We start from the raw sequence: 24,411 nt of genomic DNA, 5'->3' as shown, positions 1-24,411 counted from the left end.
TTCCCTAGTCCCTTGTCTCTCCTTTCCCCAGATGGCTACTTCACACCTCTCCCCTCTCTTCCAGTCTCCGACACTCACTTCCCCGTCCTCACTTATCCTCATGGCACAGAGCTCCCAACCCCATCTCCCTGCCTTCTCTCCTGGCAGTGAGGTCACCTCCACCTGCATGCCCCAGATCCCATCTCCCACCCTTCTTAAGGATCTGGTTCCAGCAACACCCTCTCTTCTAGCCACATGCCCCAACTCCATCCCTGGATTATTCTAATTGGCATACAAAGATTCTGTTATCTCATTCATCTTAAAATAACACTTCTTTTTTTCTGAATTTCAATTTTTCTCCTTTCTTTACAGTCAGATAACATGAAAGAGTTGTGAATGTCCGCCCACGGTCTCCAATCTCTCTCCTTCCATTCTCTATTAAGTTATTCCACTTGACTCCACAGCACTACCCTCTCATTAGCACCAATGGTTTTGCATTGCTAACTCCAATGGCCAATGCTCAGGGCTCCTCTCCCTGACTCAGCTGATAGCTCCCTCCGCCTGGAAAACCCTCCAGCAGGTGGCTTCCAGGACCCCGCACTCTCTTGGTTTTATTCCTGCATCTCCAAACTGTTCCTTCTCTGTTTCTTTTGGTGTTTCTTCCTTATTGTCCTGACCTATAAGCAACAGACTGCCTCAACACTGAGATCTTGGGGCTCTTCTCTCTTTTGTGTACACTCATTCCCTTGGAGATCTCTCCCAACTGCAGGGCTTTAAATACCATCGACACTATGGTGTCTCCAGACTGAACATCTCTTGTGAACTCAGACTTATATTTCCAATGGCTTTCTTGACCTCTTCCCTTGGATGTCAAACAGGCACTGCAAACTTAAGATGTTTAAAATTGCTTTTCCTCCCCCAAACCTGCCTCTCTTCAGCATTTTGGTAACCTCATTTTGACAGCCCAGTTAGTGGTTAGCCAGGTCTCCTGTAGATGGTATAACTATAGCATAGCCTAAAAAGATGCACCGTAGCTATGATTGTACACCCTGGTGTCAGATGGCTTGCTCCTCCATTCACTTGGTGTCAATAAAAAGGAGTCAATTAGCTTCTCTAGGCCTCAGTCACTCATTTTTATAATAGGCTGATCTTAGTGACACCTCATTGGGGGCATGATGAGCTCCAAATGGGAAGATATGTATACAAAACATTAAGTATGGTGTGTGGCTATTACAAATATCACCACTCCAAGTCATAGCAGAACTGCAGGACCTCCTAAACCATAAGAGCATGAATGATGTCGATTTTCACTTTTGCATAAGGCAGTATTAGCTTTGGTGAAATCTTGACATTCGGTTCACACCCTGATCCTGTAAACTACTTATTTTGCTTCCTGCCTGTCCTTCTGAATTCCCATTCTCTGGCATATTTATGCTAACAACATGCCAGGTGTAACTCAATGACTATTTCCTTGAATAATTAAGAAAAAAACATATTGTGTCTCAATACTTATTAATGCCAACAGCACATTTGTATGTTAATGGAAGCTTCATGTGGATGAGTCCATGCGTTGGTTTGAACTTGTTCCAAACACATCAGTTGAGTTGGGAATATTAAAGTACACAAGTGGGTGTAATGGCTGAGACAGTGGAATGGCCTCAAAATGTACTGTCAATAAAATATATTTTTAGTTTCCAAGTATTAGTCAAATTCATGGATTCACATGGGAACCTGGAACAATCAATGAATTGGAATCTACCTTTCCATGACTCATATTGCAGACAAAGTGGGATCTTCTCTTTGCATTTGGGAAAACGGTTTGCTTTCTACGTAAGATAGGGCCATGCCTTTGAGAGGAAGGCTGGCTTCTTTCAGAAAGGGAGAAGGTGTTCTAGTGGGTTGCTAGGACTCACTTCTAGAAGAAAGAGCCAAGAGATGGGACACGGAGGTTGCTTGTCCCCAGTCACCAGGAGACCAAGCTCATCTGGTCTCCAAAGAACCCAAGGGGAGGAAAGAACAGGCAAACACAAGTACGAGGAGAGAGCTGCCAACCTACCGTGACAAAAACAGAGGCCAGGAGCAAGCCCACAGAGTAGATCAGCCCCCTGCTATTCAGCCGGATCTGTAAGAGAGGGTTAGAGTTAGGCTTCTGACAAGCTAGGCTTCCAAAGCAGAGTTAGGCTTTGGAAAAGGCATCTACCCACGCAACTCTGAGTAGCAGTGATTCCACATCTCCCCTCTAGAATGAAAAAGCAACAGACAGCTTCAGCAGCCAGCTCCACAGCTTACACTTGAGACGTGTGCTCTTCTGGAAACCCAAGGCTTGTCTTTGTCTTGTCCACTCTCAGTCCCATCCTGGCCTTACCCTCAATAGCAGGCCCCTGGCTGGAGTGCCCCACGGCCACCTGAACCCTCCATCCGGGACTGTGAGATTCTTGTGGCCCACAACACATCCCTGTCCACGTGTTCCTTTACCTCCGGGGAACTTTTGGTTTCTCAAACCCGTACTGCTTTTAGGATGAATTTCATGACATGGGCAATGGAAAAGTATGAATAAACTTTTCAACTCTTTTGCACCAAAATGTCTCTGTCCTTCCCCTAACTTGATGGGAAGAAGTGGAGGAGGGTTGCTGTTGTGGGCAAACAAAACAGAAGAAAAAGTTAAAATTCCATTTCTGATGTTAGTAAAGGGATTTTTGGAGGTTTGTTTTTCACAGAATGGCGATAACAGCCAATGAAGAGAAAAAGAGAAACGTATTTGGAGTTCCTTCTTTTTTTTTTTGAGACAGGTTTCACTCTATTACCCAGGCTGGGGTACAGTGGTGTGATCTTAGCTCACAATAGCCTCAACCTCCCAGCCACAAGTGATCCTCCCACCTCAGCCTCCTGAGGACTAGAGGCACACACCATCACATCTGGCTGATTTTTGATTTTTTATAGAGGCTAGGTCTCACTATGTTGCCCGGGCTGGTCTTGAACTCCTGGAAGCAAGTGATCCTCCCAGCTCGGCCTCCCAAAGTGCTCATTACAAGCAGCCCAAAGTGCTCTCAAAGTGGCTCATTACAAGCATGAGACACTGCACCCAGCCTTGGAGTTTCTATAGAATAGCACTGACAAGCAGAACTTTCTGTGGTGATGGAAAAGTTCTATATCTGTGCTTTCCAACATGGTAGCCATTAGGTACATGTGGCTGTTGGGCATTTGAAGTGTGGCTCATGTAACTGAAAAAAAAAACAAAAAATAGTTTTAATCTCATCTTTAACCAAATTTACATTTAAAGAGCCACATGTGATTGTGGCTATAATATCAAGCAGAGCAAGTAGAGAGTACTGGGGTGCTGACTTGGCCAACAAAGGCCAAATAGTTTCTTTCATGATGTAGTGAAGACACTGCTTCTGCCTTTGACCAAAGTCATGAGGCCGGCTGCCCCGAAATAGAAGAGATTCCTTAGAGCAGTGGTTCTCAGAGGGTGGTTTTGGGGCCAGCAGCAGCAGCTGCACTCGGGAACTTGTTAGAAATGCAGGATCTCAGGCCCCACCCAGAACTCCTGAATCGGAAACCCTGGGGCTGGGCCCATGAATCTGTGCTTTAACTCCAGGTGATTCTGATGCACATGAAAGTTTAAGAACCTCTGATTTAGAGAAAGTATAAAGCTCAGATCCACTTCTTCTGTTCTCCAAGGGTTCTGCGGAAGGGATCTTGACATTCATTTTTCACATGTTCTCTTGGAAATGCTTGTGAGCATTCAGGTTTGAGGACTCCAGACCCCAACCAATGTACACTATCCTGCTGGGAGTGAAAAGCTTCTCTATGTTCATGGGAAGGGAAACTGAGGCTGGTTGATTTGTGCGTTGTTTCTGTTAGACAACTAAGCAGTAATTATCGAGTAGGAGTGGTTCTGGGCCCTTCTGACAGGGTTTAAGGTACCTCTTGGCATGATTGCACCAGTTCACTACTGGAGTGTGCATATGGGAAGGTGTCTCCATAGGTGGGTGTGTCAGGTTTATTTTCTGACAGGACAGAAAATATGGACACCATATGCCCTAAACAGCCAACCCTCTCTGTGAAGATGTGACTTAGTGATGTCCTGTCACAGAGGGATTGAGCTGGACTCTTTCTCTTGTGACTTGCAATCCCTGTGAGTCAACCATTTGCTGGCCCCCAGCTGGAACATCCTTCCCTGCCACCAAATGCCTTCCCGAGAATAAAGAAAGACTCAAGTCATATCTCTGCGACACTAGAGCAATGGCTTAACCTGGTTAATTCAGTGTGGAAAAATGGCAGATCGGCCCCATCGCAGTCCAGCTGGTGGCTTAACTTCATGCACACACTCAACCTAACTGTGGATAGACTTTCCTACTTTCATCAGCTGGGTTGGTATAAAGAGGCCAACATACAGGACTGCATCACAAATAGGTTGTATTGAAGGAGATTTTCTTCCTCCGAATATTCTGTCCACACTGACTATGATAATCCCCTGTGTTCTGGTCAATGTTGAAGGGGAGAGATGGGCTCCTCAGAGCAAGATGGCAACCCCTAGGAGAGAGGAAGAGGCTCTTGGAGCTATCCTCAGGCACCCTTGGGTAGATGTGAAACTGTAGATAAACACTCAGGAGTCCTTTTGCGATCTTAACTTTCAGCACTGCGCACACAGATATCTTCTAAGAGGGGCAATGCATTTCCAGCACAGCTTGCCCTCTGAGCTCCAGGGTCAAATCCTTGTCAGCAACAAGAACTTAGTAAAGTGATTTCATGCCCTTAAGAAACCAAAAGCCAGTGACAGCAAAGCTCCTAGCAGGAAAATTCTCTTTGGCCAAACATTTTCAAAAGGAATCCTGTTAAACCAAAGCTTTTGAACTTTACTCTTCCTATGTTCACATGAAATCTCGAAGAACAGTGTGGCTGAAATTCTAAATCTGGTTCCAGAGGCCAAAGGCAACTCACTATTTTGTGGAGTTTCTGTGTGTTTTTAACTTCTCACCTTTTTCTCTATAGCCTTCCTTTGGTCATGAACTACTACACACACCCGAGGTGTATTTTTGTGTTTTCATTGTTAGAGACCTGGGCTCTCAAAGCCTGTATTTACTCCTTGCTGTCTGACCCTTGTACTTCCACAAAGATGTGACAGGCAGGAATGAGGGCTCCTTCAGCTGCCTTCTGGCCCAGCTCAAACATCTCCCAGCTGCTGCAGCTATGGATGGTTTGGGGCAGGAGTCATTGCCTCTTTTTGTCCAGGCTGGAGTGCAGAGGTGAAATCATAGCTCACTGTAGCTTTGAACTCCTGTGCCCAGGTGATCCTCCTGCCTTAGCCTCCCAAGTAGCTGGGACTATAGGCACACACCACTATGCCTAGCTAATTTGTTGTTGTTGTTTGTTAAGATAGGATCTTGCTATGTTGCTCAGGCTGGTCTCAAACTCCTGGCCTCAAGCAATCCTCCAGCACTGGCCTCCCAAAGTGCTGGGATTACAAGCATAAGCCACGGCATCCGGCTCCAGCCTGTTTTTGTAAATAAAATTTTATTGGAACTCAGTTCATTCATTTATGTATCATCAATGGCTATTTTCACATGACAGCAGCTGAGCTGAGTGGTTTTAATGGAGACAGTATGATCCACAGGGCTTAAAATATTTCCTCTCTGGCCCCTTATAGAAAATGTTTGCAACCCTCTGGTTTAAGGCATGGACTCCAGAGCTAACTTCCTGGGTTTTGAATCTCTTCTTGGTCACTAACTTGCTGTATCATCATGGATGGGTAACTGAACTTCTCTAAGCCTCAGTTTTTCAAAGTGTAAAATGGGCATAATACAGTTCCTGCTTTGTCGGTGCTTATGAGGTTGAACTGAATTAATCCATGTTAAAACTGTTGAACAGGGCCTGGTGTGTAATACCTTCTGAATAATTGGGGGCTGGATCCACTTCCTTGCACCCGAGGCTGCTTCTTTTCTAAACCTATCACGGAACAATAGCTTACTAGATTACAGACACCGCAATGGTAGGAACCACGTTTGACTTTACCCTCCACCTGGCGCAGGGCTGGGCAGAGACCACATGCTTAAAACATAATTGATGAATGAATAAGGCATGTCCATGAAATCTCATTTTGAATATGCGTTATAAGGAGGCCAGTGTTCTGTGGGGCAGCGGGGACTGGTCAGAATGAGGTTGGAAGCAGAGAGACCCCGGATGCCACTCCCTGGATAATGTTCCAGAAGCAATGCGGTCTCTGCCCAATGTACTCTCTCTCCCTTCCCCACTTAATTTATTTTGAGTCTATGTAGTGTTTTTAAACCCAACGTGCTGCTATGGAAGTTTTCAAGCATTCAGGAAAGTTGGAAGAATTATACCATCTTATTTTTTTAAGAGCAGGGCATGTCCACGTGTGCTTGTGGGAACTTCAAAGTAAACTGCAGAGACCAAGCCATTTCACCCCTGAGCACTCCTGCCTGCATCTCATTAAGTAGAGTTCATTCACAGTTCATGGGTCTTTTATTCTTAGATGCCATTTTATATGGCGAAATTCCCACCACAAAATTGTACCATTCAACAGGTTCTGAGAAATGCATACACCCATGTAACTCAAACTCTATCATGGCTCGGAACACTTCCGTCATTCCAGAAAGTTCTCGGGTGCCCTTCTGCAAGCCTCGCCTGAGGCAGGCACTGCCCTGTTTCTCCACCACAAGGCAGTTCAGCCTGTCCTAGAGCTTCATAGCAATGGAATCCTGTAGCGTGTACTCTTTTATATCCCCATCATTTTTAAAGACTCCTTCAATGTTTTCATTGCATCAACAGCTCCTTTACTTTTACAGCAGTGTAAATATGCCATGGTGTGTTTAATTATGCTCCTGTTGATGGACATCTGGGCCACTTCCAGTTTTGGGCTATTAATGTGTATTACTTTTATAATTCAAAAACAAAATGAAAAGAGGCCTGTTAGGGCTCCTCCTTCCTGACAGGCTAGCCATTAATGAAGATGCGAGGAGGGCCGGGAGCTCTGCTAAGGACCTCATGTCACTGTCTCATATCCTAGCACCCCTTCTCCATAGTCAGCACCTTAAGCACACTCCTGTGCCCTCTTTGAGACTTTCGGTCTAGCTAGGTGGGGGGTCTCAGCACCTTCCCACCTCTACTCTGCCCATCCTGCCCTAAGTCCTTTTGCCTCTTCCAAGTTTACTATTGTCCATATGGTGCTGATGTCGTCCTGCTTGTGCTTGGGTTGGGGCACGTTCTTACTAGACCAGCAGGTCCAAATGCTCAGAGGGCAGACGCCTGGCTCATGAGTTTTTCCTCACTCTAGCACCTGATTCCCTCACCCCTCCAGTCCCTGGCTCCACACACTGTATGTTTAAATGAGCATCTGGGCCAGGCGTGGTGACTTATGCCTGCAATTCTAGCACTTTGAGAAGGTGATGTGGGTGGGTTGCCTGAATCTAGGAGTTAAAGACCAGCCTGGGCAACATAGTGAGACCTCAACTCTACAAAAAAATAAAAATAAAAATTAGCCAGTTCTGTTGGCGTGTGCCCGTAGTCCCAGCTACTTGAAAGGCTCAGGTGGGAGGATTGCTTGAGCTGGGGAGGTCGAGGCTACAGTGAGCTGTGATCCCACCACTGCACTCCAGCCTGGGTGGCAGAGCAAAACCCTACCCCAAACAAACAAACAAAATGAGCATCTGCGGCCAGGCGCGGTAGCTCACACCTGTACCCCCAGCACTTTGGGAGGCCAAAGCGGGCAGATCACTAGGTCAAGAGATCAAGACCATCCTGGCCAACATGGTGAAAACCTGTCTCTACTCAAAACACAAAAATTAGCTGGGCACTGCGATGCGTACCTGTAGTTCCAGCTACTTGGGAGGCTGAAGCAGGAGAATTGCTTGAACCTTGAAGGCGGAGGTTGCAGCGAGCTGAGATCAAGCCACTGCACTCCAGCCTGGCGACAGAGTGAAACTCTTGTCGAAAAAAAAAAAGAAAAAAGCATCTGCTGGTGATTCTGAGCATGGATGTGTGTGTTTGTGTGCATGTGTTTGCATGTGAGCATGCACGTGTGTGCGTTTGCATGTTTGCATGCATGTGTTTGCCTGCATGTTTGCATGCACGTGTGTGCATTTGCCTGCATGTGTTTGCATTTGTGCATGTGTGTGTGTGCACGCATTTGCCTGCATGTGTTTGCATGTGTGTGTGCCTTTGCCTGTGTGTTTGCATGTGTGGATATGTGTGCGTTTGCTTGCATGTGTGCATGCATATGTGTGCGTTTGCATGTGTGCATGCATGTGTGCATGTGTGTGCATGTTTGCATGCATATGTTTGCATGTGTGCATGTGTATGTGCACGTTTGCCTGTGTGTGTCTGCATGTGTGTGTACGTGCGTTTGCCTGCATGTTTGCATGTGTGGATGTGTGTGTGTGTGTGTTTGCCCGCATGTGTCTGCATGTGTGCATATGTGTATGTGCCTTTGTCTGTGTGTGTCTGCATGTGTGCATGCATGTGCATACTGGGAGGCAGTGAGGCTGCATAGCAAAGGGCAAGAGTGGAGAGTTGATTGGGAGACAGGCCATGGTGAGGGTTGGCTTTAAGCTGATCTCTGCAAGTAACAAAACAAGAGGGCACCAAATTGTTTTTTAATTGAGGCATAATTTGCATAGAGTAAAATGCACAGATCTTAAGTGTTCTTACTATTGGATGAGTTTTGACAAATGCATATACTCATGTAACCCACACTTCAACAAAAATAAAAAACATTTTCATCATCCCAGTAACTTTCCCTGAAGGCAGTAAAACACTTTCTTGAGGCATGCTAAGCCAAATGATATCACCAAATCCTTCTCATCCGTGAATGACCTTTGGACTGGCCTGCACAGTGTTGAACTAGATCATCTCCCTCCTCCCTGCCTCAAAGACACAAGGAACATTAAGTGCCAATGCAGAAAATCTTCAAGGCAATGCTGATCTGAGAGCATGTGAGGCACATCTCAGATTGTTCAGTCCTGACATTTAATGCTGTTTTCATTTCTTGCCTTAAGAAGCATGCATTTTCATTCTCTAATTCCCTCTAGGCAGTTGTTGTGGAGGAAACAGGAGGGTGGCTATTTCCTAAGTCAACAGGGATTTAGCCCACAGTGCATGTACATTTTTTAGTATGGATGCAGACACAGATACTCATTCATACCAAGTTTCATGCATACTTGCTGCTCATAAAACAGTTCTTTGAACCCTATTACCTTAGGAAAGCCAACACCCCCACCCTAAAAGATTCTGATTTCCCCAGTACTACAGTTTAAAATCTCTCTCTAGTTTGTGGTCAGCTTGACCCAACCAACAAATTCTTTTAGGAAAAATAAGAAGCCCCTGGATTTTTGCTAATTTATTTCTAACTTGGAACATATGTGGCATGTCATTTCACATTTTCTTATTTGGGTAGTTTTACACTTGTTTGGGCGTAGTTTCCAAGTGGATGTTCCCAGCTGTGGCTTTACATTGTAAAATATCACTGGGTGGGAATCTCTTTGTTTGAACAATTAAATGAGGTAAGACAGTGACCCAGCCCACAGAAAAGAAGCAATTTAATGACAGTTACATCCCTAAGTCCTTTAGTCATTTAGTACAATAGTGCATTTAGTTCTGGTGGCCACTCATGAAGTATGCAAAGTGGGTTTTGTTCTCCCCATTTGAAAGATGAGACAACTGAGGCTCAGAGAGGTTAAACCACTTACAAGTTTACAAAGCTGGTGAGGGGTCAGGTCTGCATTTAGAGTTGGACTTTGGACCCTAAATTCTCACTTTTTGTTGTACTCTGCCAGGCACAGCAGAAAGCTAGGGTAAAGCCTCCCTTTACCCTCTAAGAGCCCTCAGAAGTGCATCTGGACCTTTCCTGCCTAGTGCTTTTTTTTTTTTTTTTTTTTTTTGAGATGGAGTCTTGCTGTATCACCCAGGCTGGAGTACAGTGGCATGATCTCAGTTCACCGCGACCTCCACCTCCTGGGTTCAAGTGATTCTCCTGCCTCAGCCTCCCGAGTAGCTGGGACTATAGGTGTGTGCCACCACACTTGGCTAATTTTTGTGTTTTTAGTAGGGACAGGGTTTTACCATGTCTGCCTACCATGTTTGTAAGAGTCCTGAATGAACTTTAAGAATCACAGATGCCCCTGCAGCAGCTGCCATCAGTACTCACCCACATCCCCCCATCTCCCTGAGGTGCCATTTTGGTGGGTGCCAGCTGCCTCCCAACAGCCATTCCTGCCTCGGTGCCTTAGGACTTTCTCCTGAACCAAAGAAGTGCCAAGAAATGAACAATCCTAGAAGCTGTTCTCCACCAGTGACTCTGAGGAGTGGGTGAATAAACCCCCCAGCTCCCTTGCCCCTCGGATGGAGTCATTCTGAGACAGAGGCTGTCCTCTCTTTCCCAGAGCTTCCTCTGTGGAAGTCAGCCCTGATTGCCCACTGTGGTAATAGTCTTGCTAGCACAGCTGCTGTGGGCTGCCTTCCCTCCTTCTCCCTCTCCACTCTCATACTGCTCCCCCTCAATAAACTCTTCACCCTGGATCCTCCTCTTAGAAATGAATAGTTTCTGAGGGACCTAAACTGTGATGAACAGAGAGACTTATTCAGCTTTCCAGGTAAGCCCTTCCACAGTAGGATCTGGAAGAACCCTTCCTTCCCCCAGGCATCACCTAATTTTCCTAACATAGAGCCTGAAACTCAATTGTCAAGATTAAGGGGATTAGGTGGTGATACTTTTCCTCCCAGGAGCTCTGTTTGAATAACCTTGAGAAGCCTCATTCATTAAGACTTCACCACATTATCCCCAAGTTACCTATCTAGGTCCTGTGGTGATAGTTTGTAGGAGACCCTAGCAGTGGCCTTCTGACATGGTCCTGTTTCTGTGGTGTAAATACTGCCATCATGGCTGATTTCAAGCTACCAACGTGGCATCGCCAGAGGAAGCTATGAAGAGCTGCACATGATAGCTTCTCTGGAGGCTATATGAGTTGGCTCCAGCACCCTACTGTCCCTGGGGGGGTGGGAAGGAATTTGCAGAAAAGGGAAGACTGGTTCTAGCAGAGGGAGCAGTGTCCTGGTGCTGGGAGCCTGAATTGGGAATGGTTGCCGTACAAGGTGAGAATGAAAGACGTAGGAGACATCAAGAACTGATGGGTTCATTGAGTCATTCCACAGAAAGCCCTCTGCTAGGTGTTAAGGAGCACAAGTTGAGTAAGATACAGTTTCTGCCCTCAGGGAGTTAAGGGGGAGGCATGCACATCATAGAATATACCCCCATGCTGTCATACAGGTACTAAATTTGGCTGAGGGTAGGCTTCTTGGAGGAGGTGATGGTTGGTTGAAAGTGCTGGCCTTAGAAGAAGGACCGTGGACAAAGTCTGATATACTTGGTTGCTCCAACATCCTTGTAACTTTCTTCTGGCCCTGCGGCCCCCTTTCTTCTGATTCTCCCTGTCCCTGGCTGGCCCTTCCTCAGTCTCCTTCAGTGAATGTTTGTTTCTTCCCCCATCCAACATCACGACATGTTCTAGGCCCTCTCCTCTATCTACACTTACCTTCTTACTTTGTTACTTGCAGTTAATGCTCTTGACTCCCAAGTTCATACCTGCAACCAAGACCTTGCCTCTGAACTTCAGACCCATCATTTCCACTACCTACTTGACATCTCCATTCAGATGACCTGCAAACATATCAAACTTTATTTGTCCTAAATGGAACATTTGGTATTTCATCTTAAATGTGTTCCTCATCTTCCAGCTTGTCTCCCCATCTCCATGAATGGCACCACAATACACTTAGTTGCCCAAGCAAAGAATCACATGTTACTTATGATTTTTCTCCTTCTCATCCTCTCCATACATCTGTCAGAAAATCTTATTAATTCTTCCTTAAAAAGAATCTCTTTTTGTCATCGGCTCCTTGTCCTGTCTCCCCTCATCCACTCTTGCCTCCTTTGCATTTAGAAACAGCATCCAATGTAATCTTAAAATGTAAAGTGAATCATGCCCTTGCCTTGCTAAAATCCTCAGTCGTAGTTACAATAACACCTGAAAATTTTGCAATAGCTTACAAAATCCTTGCCTTTCCCGACTTACCTCAGCATGAACAGCTGTTTAGGGGCTAAAGTTAAACTAATTGCCAGGTCCTGTTATTTTTTTCTGTAGTCTCTTGCTTAGCTTTCCACTGATCTCCAGTTTTACTGCTACTGTGGAGGTAGAGTGAACTGCTGGTCTCACTTCCTCTCCCTGTAGTAGGTTTTATGTCCACACACTTTCCATAGCCTCATGGTGAGTGGATGCATTTTTCTGCTTCCTGATTTGGGGCTTGGCTGTGTGATACTCTTTGGCCAATGGTGTTAGCTGACCTGATATGAGCCTGAATCCAAAATGTGTTTCCGAAGCTGGGTGTGTCTTTTTGTGCTCTTGCTTTGAGAAGGGCAAAACATGATGTGTCTTCTTTGAGACACATCATGAGAAGGCTGTGTCTTGAGAAGCCAGTGGTCCAAAGAGAATGAGAGGCACTTGGAACAGACTCATATGAAGCCTGCAGCCAAGCCCAGATCAGCCATACACTTGTCAGCCACAAAGGTATGACTGAGAAATATACGCTAATGGATGCATGCCATTTGTTACTTAGCATTATGGTAACCATAGCTAACAGACACAACTATCCTAATCCAATCACCCTATTTTCTCTCTCCTGCAAATGCCTCATAGCTGAACTTGTTGCCATCAGTCTTGTCAGGCTCCAATGCTTTCTCTACGGAATTGTCAGAACATCCTTTCTAAAAGGCATACATGACTGTATCTCTCCTTCTTGTGTACCCTTCATTCTTTCCATTACCATGGCCTTTACCACGCAGCTTCTCTCTCTCTCTAGTTTCATTTCTGCCACTTTGTTTCAGCTCCCCAACTCCTCACCCCTCCCATACTCCCCCCAGTCACAGAAGCAGCCCTTGGGTCCTTCAGTGCAACAAGTCTTCCCATATCTTGGTGTTCTACAAGCTCTTATTTCTGTTTGGAAAAAAATTTTCTCACCTCTCTCCACCTGCTTGTCCTGATAATCTCGGATTCTCAGAATAACTGTCATTTCCTCCCCAGCATTCCAGATACCCCAATCACTGCCACACACTATCTAAACTTCCGTATAGGCAGCCCTTAGGAAAGCAGGCATCACATCTTGTTTTGGAATTGCTTGTGCAATTCTCTCCTTCCATAGCTGTAGGTCCAGGAGCATAGGCCTCTGCCTGTCTTGCTTACTGCACCATCTCTAGTGGTCACCAGCACAGCACACAGTAGGCACTCAATTAACACTTGGTCAAAGAAAGAATAAACCAGGCAGACAGTGGGGGGTGAGAATATTTCTGGACAGCTCTTCTTTTTGTCTCTGTTGTTTCTGGACTCTGGTGGTCTCTTGCTTGGAGAGAGAAAGACAGACACCCTCCCTCCATTGCATCTCAGATTTGTTTTACATTTCTAAGCACTAGCTTAGAAATATGAGTTTTTCCCTGGCTTCCTGGAGCCTGCATGGTGACTTTCTCAGCTCTCGTAAAGCTTGTGGAACAGACGTTCATCACCATAATGGAACAAGAAGTGCTCATTTTCCAAACTTTGACTTTTAGAAAGATTTCTTATTTTGGGCACTTAGGTAACTAGCTGCCTTCTGAGCAAGCCACAAAGTGTTAAGAAATGTCAAAATCTGTAAAACTACATTCATCCTTCCCTGCCAAATGCTTAAACCTAATGCCACGCACAAAACAGCTGTCCGGATGGTAATTATCAGATAATTATAACTTGGAAATCCCATCTAGATGAGATGGAAAAATTGCTTCAAAATTGTTGGCAGGTCCCTTGTGAGGTTAGGAGAGGCCATTAAACCCACAGTGGCTGCTCGGTTCTGATGTCAGAGATGCAGAAAGATGTCATGCGGTCACTACCATGCTACAGGAAAAGAGGCTTTTGAGTGTCATTTTGGAAATAAAGCCTCTCCTAGGAAAAGCTTGTGGTGGAGAAGAGGGCAGATCAAAATGCTCTCAGCAAATAAGCCCTAGATTTGCTTTTCCATGAACCTGGGATTATTTTTCCAAATAACGTCTGCATTTCGGCATGAGTTCCATGGTGATGTCCCCCACCCTGCCCAGTGTGGCTGAGCATGAGGAATTGACCACTTGAAGGCACCCAAAGAGAGCCAGAGAGGGACCAGGGACTGAACAAAGGATCCAGAGCGGTTCCTCCAACCATCAGACAGAAAATCCCTGTAGAAATATCAGTTACCACAGCCCAGGGCAGCAATGAATACAGCCCCCATGATGCCTGTTGGTACTTTTAGGATAGAAAACTGGGGATCAGAATTTGCTCTCCTTCTAGCTCTTCACTTCTTTATATAAAGTTGAAGCCACCTGAGCATTAATAAGCAGACCCTGCCCTGTCTTTTAGCAAAGATTCAAACTCAGGGATGGATCTGGTCTGAAATTTCTCCTCTGAGCCCAGAGTTATGCATGGGTGACTGCTGTGGCATGACTTGCTTTGGCAATAGTTGTCAGTGCTTTGAGGAAAGCACTCCTCTCTGCCTCTTTCTGGCTGTGTGATTTAACCTCTGTGCCTTGGTTTCCTAATCTGCAGAATTGAGCTAAGAACTATATTGGATTTAGCATGAAACCTGAGCCCAGTCTTGGCGGTCCAGTATGACCCCTGCCCACCTTACTCTGCACTACCTCTGCCCAGCATGTCTCCTGTTCTAGGACACATCCTGCCTCGATGCCTTTGCAAGTACAGTTCCTTCTCAGAATGCTCTTCTGCTCTCCACACACCCCTCTCTTCCCATGGCTGGCTCTTGTCATTCATGACTCCACAGAACTCAACCTCCTGTTCAGTAAATACAGAGTGACACCTGCACCTCTCTCTCTAAAACATCACTTCATCTCATCATCTGCATAAGGCTTTTGTCCTCTGAAGTTAGTGCAATCAGGCATTTGTTCACATATGTACTGTCTATCCTTCCCCACTCAATGTATACTCTAAGAGGAAAGGTCTTGTCTATCTTGTTCACTTCTGAATCCCTATTGCCTTGACAAGTTCCTGGCATATAGTGGGTGCATAATAAGCCCCGGTTGAAAGAATAATCATTCCCTTATATAGGCGTTGGAAGGATTAGAGGAGACCGTGTGAATACAGTGTCCCTACAGTGCCTGGTGCAGAGTAGATGCTCAGTGAATTCTAGCTATTCTTTTTGCTGTTGTGCTTGCCCCCCTACTCTCTTCTCAAGTCACCCTACTGCTTTGTTCTTCTTTGCTCACACATGTTCCTCCATCCATCTCTCCATCCATCCATCCATCTCTCCATCCATCCATCCATCCATCCATCCATCTATCCATCCATCCATCCATCCATCCATCCATCCATCCATCCATCCAACAAATATTTGTGGAATATGTTCCAAGTGCCAGGCACTGTGCTAGGCACAAAGGAAATAATAAATGCATAGATGAGCACAGTTCCTGTTTCAGGGAGGTCACTTCTCCAGAGGGAGACTCAGACCAAGGGGTAAAGGTAAGCACTTTGATAAGAACTGCTGAACACAGGCATGACATCTGGTCCAGGCTTGGGAAATCCCAGTTCAACATCTATATTGAGACCTGAAGGATGAGCTAGAGAAAGAAAGAAGCCCTTGGTCGGGGCCCTTGTAACCCCCTCTGTGAGGTAGTCTGGATTCAGAGGGCCATTTTCTGGGACCCCCAGCTTCCAAGCAAACCAAAAGGCATTGTTTGGTTGGGCCAAATACTGTTACTATTTTGATCTAACATTATTAGTCAAAGCAGCATAGTCTGTACAAGCAAAGGCTTCAGGAAAATTAAAGTCTACCTTTCTATAAGCTAGTTCCTTAACTATTTTTGATGAAATATTTCACTTTGAAATAGATCATACACTTGATGTGTATCCTAGAGGATATGAGATCTAACTTAACTTTTTCTTGAATGACTCAGGATCACCACCATTAATATAAATTATTTAACTGGGCTGACACATGGCAAAGATCTTAGGAGCTATTGATGTACAAAGGGATTGCTTGTTCCTGCAATTGAAAAAATAAAATTTATTCCTATTTAAACAAATAAAATGTCCTTCTATGTGTAAGATGGATATTGGTGCAGTGTGAGTGGCAGACATTAAGTGGATGAGGTCTTAAACTCAGATTCTAACAGCAGAGAGAGATGTGGTTAATAACTGTGAAACAAGGAGGAATGTGGATTGGTCAACAGAGATGTGGAAAGAGATTATGTGCAGTGTGAGGATGTATTTGGGCAGAGCTTAGAAGGATTAGAAGATTTAGGATGTGGGGAGAATTTGGGGTTCTTCTCTTCACAGGGATTCTTCCCTTATTAAATGCCCTCTCAAGGAAGGAGAGCAACTACTTGAGTAGAATAAGGAGAAAGCAGAATATTAAAGCATGCCACTAGGATCTGGGGCTGATTTTATGATCCTCACTCCCCGATTCAGTTCACCAGGTTGATCCTTCCCTGTTTCTTGTTCATTTACATTTTAGTCTTGACTCAAGATAAAAACTTTTCCAAATAGTGAAAGTTAGCATTACTTATGAAATGCAACATTCACAGCTTTAACCAAATCATGGCTTCCTAGTAGTTCCTAGGTTGTGATTATTCCTGAAAAATAAGCTAACCAGAAATTTTTCCATTGAATTTTTAAAGCTCAAAATGAAATCTCCTTTTCAGCAGAGGGTGCTGAAACAACTATATATCCATGTGCCAAACAATAAAATTGAATCCCTACCTCACACTATATATCAAATGGAATCTCCTTGACTTCCCTGGAGTTCATAAACTGTTTATTGATTATATTATTGATTTTCTATTTTCAAAAGAGTGGTCTGCATTGGATGTTTGTATCCCTGGCATAAAACGATCTTTTTTTTTTTTTTTTTTTTTTTTTTTTTTTTTTTTTTCACTGATTACAGAAACAACAGCATTTGGATGGAAGCACAACTTGACACACCTGTCTCTAGAGTCTTCCTAACCAAGTCTCCCCCAAGAGGACTCTTGTGCGTGTCATGGTTATTGATCATAATAAGCCAGAGTGGTTTCTTCTCCTGTATTTCCCCCTTGACTTCAAGGATAAAGTAGATCTTCAATTTCAAGACTTAATGTGGCCCTTGTATAATTCCAGCAGAATGACCAGAGTGATCCAATTATGTCATCTTCAGATGAGAAACATGAATTTGGGCGAAACATCCACTAAAGCCTGAATTTTTGTTTTCATGATGTCACTGTGTCAGTAGACATTGAGATCTGGAAAGAGTATGCTTTCATAGCTCTGGGAATTACTGATAGAAGAATAATGTTTAATTTTTTTTGTTCTTTAAAGAGTATTGGGAGAATGTCAGAAGGAGAGGAAAGGAGGAGAAATCATTAGGGGAATGATTTATGGTGTGCCGAATCGAGTTGGAATTTCAGGCCTGATATCCACGTCTAGTCAGGAAGATTTCAAAGTTAGTAAGATAAACTGGTTTGCTTCTGGGGTGAGTTTTAGTTTTGTTTTGAAAGTTTTTGATTTCACCTTCTATGATTGTCCCCTTTAATCAAAGTAAAATAAGAAATAACATCATGGATCTGAAGGACATTGAAAGTTTCTCATTCTCTGCTCCTGCTTGTCCCTCCCTCACTGGAGAGTCATCCTGGTGAAAATATATTATTCAGGGATGAATTTTTCAGATTGTTTAGAGCCCAGGTATTTTTTTTCTTCTTCTTTTTGATGTCTGTTTTTTAGCCATTGTCTTCTAGTCCTCAACAGAGGGACAAAAAGCAGTTAAAATTCAGATAGGTCTGATTTTTAATTCCTCATAACTTTGATAAGAGGTAAATGGGGAAGTGAAACAAGCTGAGGAGCAAACCAGATGGACTGCCAATGGGTTCATCAGACCCCTGTATGCAGCACTCTGAGTCGGGCTAAGGAGCATTTTCATTGGCTTCCTTGTCAAGCATGACTGAGTAGCGACATAAAGTCACTAAATATTTTTTAAGGAAGTTAGGTTGTGTTAACTGCGAAGCTTTTGTTCACACCATGATATGCAAGTTTGAGTTCAGAGCTGAACTTCTTGATAACAAGGGAAGACTGCGTTACTGAAGGAACCAGTAATCTCCCGCCTCCACCCTTTGCTCACGAAGCATTTATCTCATCTTGAAAGTAAATGCTGAATTAATGTTTTTTTTTTAATAAAAATATGTTTTGGGGGGCACCAAATTACGAGGTTATTCATGCCCTCGTGTCTCAGCCTGGACCTGAAGTGTCCCTCTAATTCATGAAAGGTAACTTTCGCTGCTGGTGAAAGTGAATGCAAAGGCCATGGGAGAGCTAAACACGGATTCCCATTTATTCAACATGTTTTTCATGGCTTGAGTATGTGCCTGCCCCATACTGTGTGCCACGAAGAAGACAGACATGTGAAAGGCTCAATGTCAGCCCTCATGGAGCTTCCTGTGGTCAGGATATGAGGGTGTCATAAAGCTGTCCCAAAACTTCAGGAATGAATCTGGACAAATAACCATGTAAAAAATATTGTCATTCTGGAAAACAATCTTTTATACAACTTTTCTAACACGGAGAAAAATCATCTAAAGAAAAACTTGAAATGTAAACTTGAAAAGTATAGATTTATGTACAACTCTAAAACCTATAGATTAATGTACAAAGATGTCTGTGGTGTCACTACTTACAACAGTGAAAGGTTTGAATCAACGTAAGTGTCCAAGAGCAGCAGCATGATTAAGTACATTTTGGAATATACTGTAATAATAGGTCACCTTGAAGATGATGTTTCCAATGAGACTTTGACGAAAAAACGTTTGCTATAACAGGAAGTATAAAAAGCAATGTATAAAATTGCCTATATAGGATGATCTTTGCTATACAAAGTAACCTAGAGAAAGAAAAATATGCTGAAATGTTAACAATAGTTATCTATGGATTAGACTCTGGGTGATTGCCATTTAATCCTCTAGAGCTACAGGGTCCAACAGTCAGCCACAAGCCACATGTGGCTATATTAATTTCAGGCACAACACTAACCTAATTACCTGGATCCTTCTTGCATCCAAGTGGGTACATGTAACTTATGTGGACAGTGGGATGGGAACAGTTGGGACAGACACCACTTCCAGGCCTCATCAGAAAGTGATCTACACAATATTCCATGCCCTTGCCTTCTCTGCTTTCTGTGTAGCTATGGGAGAAGGACTTCAAGATGGTAGAACCACCGGATGGACTGTGCCACAAACCCTGAGTTTCTGCTTGGAAGAGCCACGAGAGCTGCCAGGATGGGAACATCTGCAGTGGAATTTGAGTAAAAAACCCGTGTTGGGCTACTCCAGTGGAATTTTGGGGTTTTTGGTAATATAGTAGCTAGCAACACTTATTCTGAAAAATAAAACCATAATTTGACCTTCTGTGCGAAAGTTGTTGACACAGTAGACCTGGTTATTTAATCTTTGCATACCTCCAGGAGAGTCCAGAACCATGGTTGACCTTTGGCCAACCCCTATGAATGTGACCCTTGGGATGCTACAATTGATGACATTGGTTTGTACCCCAGAAGCGATAGGCCATGCTGTACCAATTTGTCACAATGATTTCCCAAACTTTATAATGTCTACCTGGTATCTATGCTGGGGTTCTGAGATTCAGGCATCATGGCTGTTCATGCAGCAGAAATGTGCCTACTTGACCAGCCCTCCCCAAAAGCCTCAGCCTCCAGTGGACTTCCCTGGATAGAGACATCTCGTGCATGTTTCCCGCAAGGGAGAAAGCACTTCCTGTGTGACTCATTAGGGAAGGAATTAGAGGCCTGCAGCTGACCACGCTGGGCTTCTCCTGATGCATTTCATTTTCCAGCTCCTTTTATCCCATATCCTGTGCTATAATAAACCTTAGCCATGAATGTAATCTGTGAGTACTCCTGAAACCCTGAATTAGGGGATGGTCATAGGATGCCCAAAATAATTCCCACATAAGATATTTCTCCAGGAATATAGAGAACATATCATCCAAAATAAGCACATGCTTTCTGCACAGCCTTATATATCTTACCATCTGTTACTACCATCTGTTGACATTCTATCCTAGACATCAAACTCTTGTGAATTTGGCTGATGTGTCTCGATTCATAAGAGCCTGACTGCAAAGTCTCACCCTGTGGGCTGCAGAACTTAGAAGAGTTATTTGGAGTTCTGTGACCCTTTCCCCCGCTCCCCGCCAGGGCGATGCCCTTTCAGTGGCCAACTTGGATGTCATCTCTCCAGCGTCTCTCTGACATGAATCACTTAGCCTGTAATAAGGTGAAGCAAGTCTAAGTACACTAAAGTAGGGGTTGGCAAGTTATGACCCATGGACCCAATTTGGCCCACCAATTGTTTCTGCATAGTCCATGAGTGAAGAATGGTTTTTACATATTTAAATGGTTGGAACAAAAATCAAAAGAAGTGTTATATATCATGACATATAAAAATGATATAAAATTCAAACTTCAGTTTCCGTTAGGAAAGTTGTATTGAAACAGACATGTCCGTTTGGTTATTTATTGTCTATGGCCGTTTTTCTGCTACAGCAGCAAAGCTGAAGAGCTGTATAAACATCCTCTGGCCCACAAAACCTAAAATATTTAGTATTTGCCCCTCGACAGAAAAAGTTTGCTGGCCCCTGCTCTAAAGTCCTGAATGTCCCCGCAAGCCTGACTTAGTAAGGCCTTTGACGAGGAGAATTTGTTTTCCCCTGAATATTACGATTTCTATACCCCTTTTTCCCTGAGACAAAGACCCTGTGGCCAAGGCTGTTAAAACAGAGTCACGTAGCCCTGGATTTCAGGAGATGTCCTGGAGAAAACCACTTACGTAGGATCCGTAATCCACAGCCAGGGTCTGCAGAGCCCAGGGGAGACCAAGGCCAATCAGGATGTCAAACACGTTGCTCCCAATGGAGTTGGACACGGCCATGTCCCCCATCCCTGCAGGGACAAGAGGTCACTTAAGAGAGGGAAGGGAACCCAGGAGAGTGCAGGGCCCCACACAGGACTCTCCCAAGCCTTTAATCTCACAGCCAGAGAGTGGTTCTGCAAGCTCACATATGTGCTTCTCTTTCGAGGCCATCACCCACGTGAAAGGATGACACGAATTATAAAACATAGAAACACACGTTCTATTGAATGGTTGACCTTTACTTCAAATATCATCACTGATTGAATATAAGTGATTCAAAAAACCAAATACAGTGATATGCTTTGTGTCTGTGTCCCCACAAAATCTCATGTGGATTGTAGTCCCCAGTGCTGGAGGTGAGGCTTGGCGGGAGGTGATTGGATTATGGGGGTGGTTTGTTATGAATGGTTTAGCACCATCCCCCATTGGTACCAGCTTTGTGATAGTGAGTGAGATCTTGTGAGATCTGGTTATTTAAATGTGTGTAGCACCTCCCCCCACCCTGCCGTGTAAGACATGCCTGCTTCCCGTTCACCTTAACCATGACTGGAAGTTTCCTGAGGCCTCCCCAGAAGCCGAGCAGATGCTGGCATGCTTCTTGTACAGCCTGCAGAACCATCAGCCAGTTAGAGCTCTTTTTTGATAAATTACTCAGCCTCAGGTATTTCTTTACAGCAATGTGAGACGCACTAATACAGATGGTTTCAAGGATTCTGGAGATTCTGAGACACCCTTATGGAAAGGAATAAACTCAACCATGCTAGAAAGTGACTCCCGAGCTCACACCTGCACACTGGGTCGTCTTCCAACTGCCCTGCACTGTCTCCAGGCCTTCTTCGGAATAACTGAACAATAGTGTAGACAATAGTAGAGCTTCATGAAGACGTCTATGGGACACTGAGCTAAGTTTTGTAGCTCAACACACATTTGTTTGAAACAAATGCCCTCCAGCATAAATCAGGCAGATGCGTCAGAATGAGTGCTGCAGAAGGGTGTGGCCATCTGGGGCATCTGTTTGGGAAGGTGAGCTGTGAGCCTGTGAGCTTGGCTTTGAAGGAGGGAAGGATCTGTCACACTCTGAAAACTGACCTCTGGGACCCGTCACTCAGAGGGCACTGCAGGTGGGTCAGCCTTAGAGATGAGGCTTGTCTTCTCTAAGCCTCAATTTTCTTGTCCATAAAATGGGGGTATGATTGTGCTTATTTCACAGAGCTGTTGTTTAAATCAAATAAGGTAGTGCATCTACCATGCTTTACTCAGTAAAGGTTAGCTGTCAGTACATTTCCTCCTACTTTGAATAATAGAAGGATGGTGATACAGCCTCCAGAAGGGGTATGGGTGCTACCTAGGAAATGTCTTAGCTTTCCTCAAGGGTAGGACCTTCTGGATTATTTCTCTGTTCTTCTGAGCCTAGGAAACCTTTCAACCAACACGGCATCACCCTTCCTCTTTCCAAACCCTGTTAATTACCCGGTGGGCCCCCCATGTAAAGAGGCCCACCTGTCTGCCTTCCTTCCTTCCTTCCTTCATTCTCTCCCTCCCTCTTTCCTTCTCTTCTCCCTCCCTCCTTTCTCTTCTCCCTCCTGCCTTTCTTCCCTCCCTCCCTCCCTCCCTCTCCTCCTCCCTCCCTCCCTCCTTCCCCATTGCCACTGGAAGTCCCACCTTGTCTGGCCACAATGAGGCTGGCCATGCAGTCAGGCACACTGGTCCCAGCAGCCAGGAAGGTGATCCCCATGATGACGTCAGGAATCCCCAGGGTGTAACCAATGATTGTGACCTAGAAGGAGCAGGAAGAGGTGGTCAGCTGAGGGTCAACTCAAGCCCCACCTGCCCATGATTCTTCTGATGGAGACTCACAACAGGCTATGGTCTGGGCTATCTCTGTGGGGTGCAATGTCTGCTCTCTATATCAATACAGAGAGTGACAAGCACTATGTGGATGCTGACTGGGGCTGCAGGTCAGGGGACAGTGCTGTAATAGGACCCAAACTTTCCAACAAAACATTGGCCTTTTCACTTGTTCTTTTCAGGTGAGGTGGGTGGTTTGAGAAGAGAAAATAGAATTTCTGGGAAAAAGGCAATATTGGGACAGAATATTTGAACTACGGGTGGCCCTGAGGCATCCAGAATGGATGAATGCTTTGCTTGGAATTTGAGCATCCATGTCAGGGGGGATGCACAATGGGAATTTAGAAGAACTGCAAAGGGGCTGGATTTGACAGTATCCATACTCGTCAGAAAAGGCATAACTCTAAGGTTGGGCACGGTGGCTCATGCCTGTAATCCTATCACTTTGGGAGGCCAAGTTGAGAGGATTGCTTAAGTTCAAAAGTTCTAGACCAGCGTGAGCAACATAGTGAGACCTTGTCTCTACAAAAAATTTTAAAAATTAGCTGGGCACAGTGGTGTATGCCTGTGGTCCCAGCTCCTTGAGAGGCTGAGGCAGGAGGATGGCTTGAGCCCAGGAGGTTCAGGCTGCGATGAGCTGTGATAGTGCCATTGTACTCCAGCCTCGGCAACAGAGTGAGACCCTGTCTCACAAAAAAAAAAAAAAAAGAAAAAGAAAAGAAAAGAAAAAAAATGGGGAAAGCCATAACTAGCATTTCCTTTTCTCTGTTCCTTGAAGCTTGGTAGCAATTTGCTGTCCTTGTCAACATCTTCTTCACTATAATAGCTTCTGGGGACCATCATCTTAAGTGAAACAGCTCAGACACAGAAAGTCAAACTCCGCATGTTCTCACTCATAAGCGAGTGCTACGTAATGTGTACACTTGGACATGGGGTGCGGCATGATAGGCAGTGGAGTCTCGGAAGGGTCGGGGTCAGAAATGTTGTGTTTCTACATCTCACTTTCCTCCCTGGAGACTGAAAAACAGGAAGGCCAGAGGCCACCCCAGTTTAAATTCAGCACAGAATGAACGGGGTGGGTGACGAGAAATTACTTAATGGGTACGATGCACATTATTTCAGTCATGGATACACTAAAGTCAGGACTTCGTCACTTCCATCACACAATATATCCATGTAACAAATTTACTTGTACCGCTTAAATTTATGCAAATATAGAAAAAGCAAATGCAAGCATGCTTAAAAAAACAAAAGCAGTTGATGAGGCAGATGATGACGGAGCTGGTGGCAAAAAAAGAGGTAAGTGGAAAAAGAGACACATTCCCTGCATGTGGGCCCGAGAAGATAACTCATAAGAGTTGAAACTGTCAGCTCATTTTAGGATGCCACTTGATCTCCCTCACTTGCCATAAAATTACAGGAAATGCAAAGCACATGTTGTAAGGAGCACATTCTTCTCACAGTTCCTCCTGGGGCAGCCCTTGACAGACACCTACACCCGGAACCCTGACTTCACTCCAAAGGCCACAATCGCTCCTTCCCTGTTCAAAGACTGGGGGGATGTGAGTGAAATCCATAGAGATGCTTGCCTTGCCTCCTTTCAAACAGAG

At 44.6% G+C, this 24,411-nt stretch overlaps 1 protein-coding gene across 2 annotated transcripts in view; it reads right to left on the bottom strand.

Annotated features, from left to right (window-relative positions):
- The window catches only part of SLC24A3 (solute carrier family 24 member 3), a 510,137-nt gene that overhangs the window by 3,511 nt on the left and 482,215 nt on the right, over window positions 1-24,411 (bottom strand). For both annotated transcript variants that reach the window (XM_054541619.2, XM_024238868.3), the window contains 3 exons: window positions 22,616-22,730; window positions 20,870-20,982; window positions 2,036-2,101 (listed from right to left, as the gene is read on the bottom strand). In XM_054541619.2, coding sequence (XP_054397594.2) covers window positions 2,036-2,101; window positions 20,870-20,982; window positions 22,616-22,730 — 294 coding nt within the window. The remainder of the gene's footprint in view (window positions 1-2,035; window positions 2,102-20,869; window positions 20,983-22,615; window positions 22,731-24,411) is intronic.

The sequence above is a fragment of the Pongo abelii genome, chromosome 21 (assembly GCF_028885655.2).
Source record: "Pongo abelii isolate AG06213 chromosome 21, NHGRI_mPonAbe1-v2.0_pri, whole genome shotgun sequence".
Lineage (NCBI taxonomy): Eukaryota > Metazoa > Chordata > Mammalia > Primates > Hominidae > Pongo > Pongo abelii.
The sequence above is the reverse complement of the archived record's forward strand: the minus strand, read 5'-3'. Positions and strand labels throughout refer to the sequence as shown.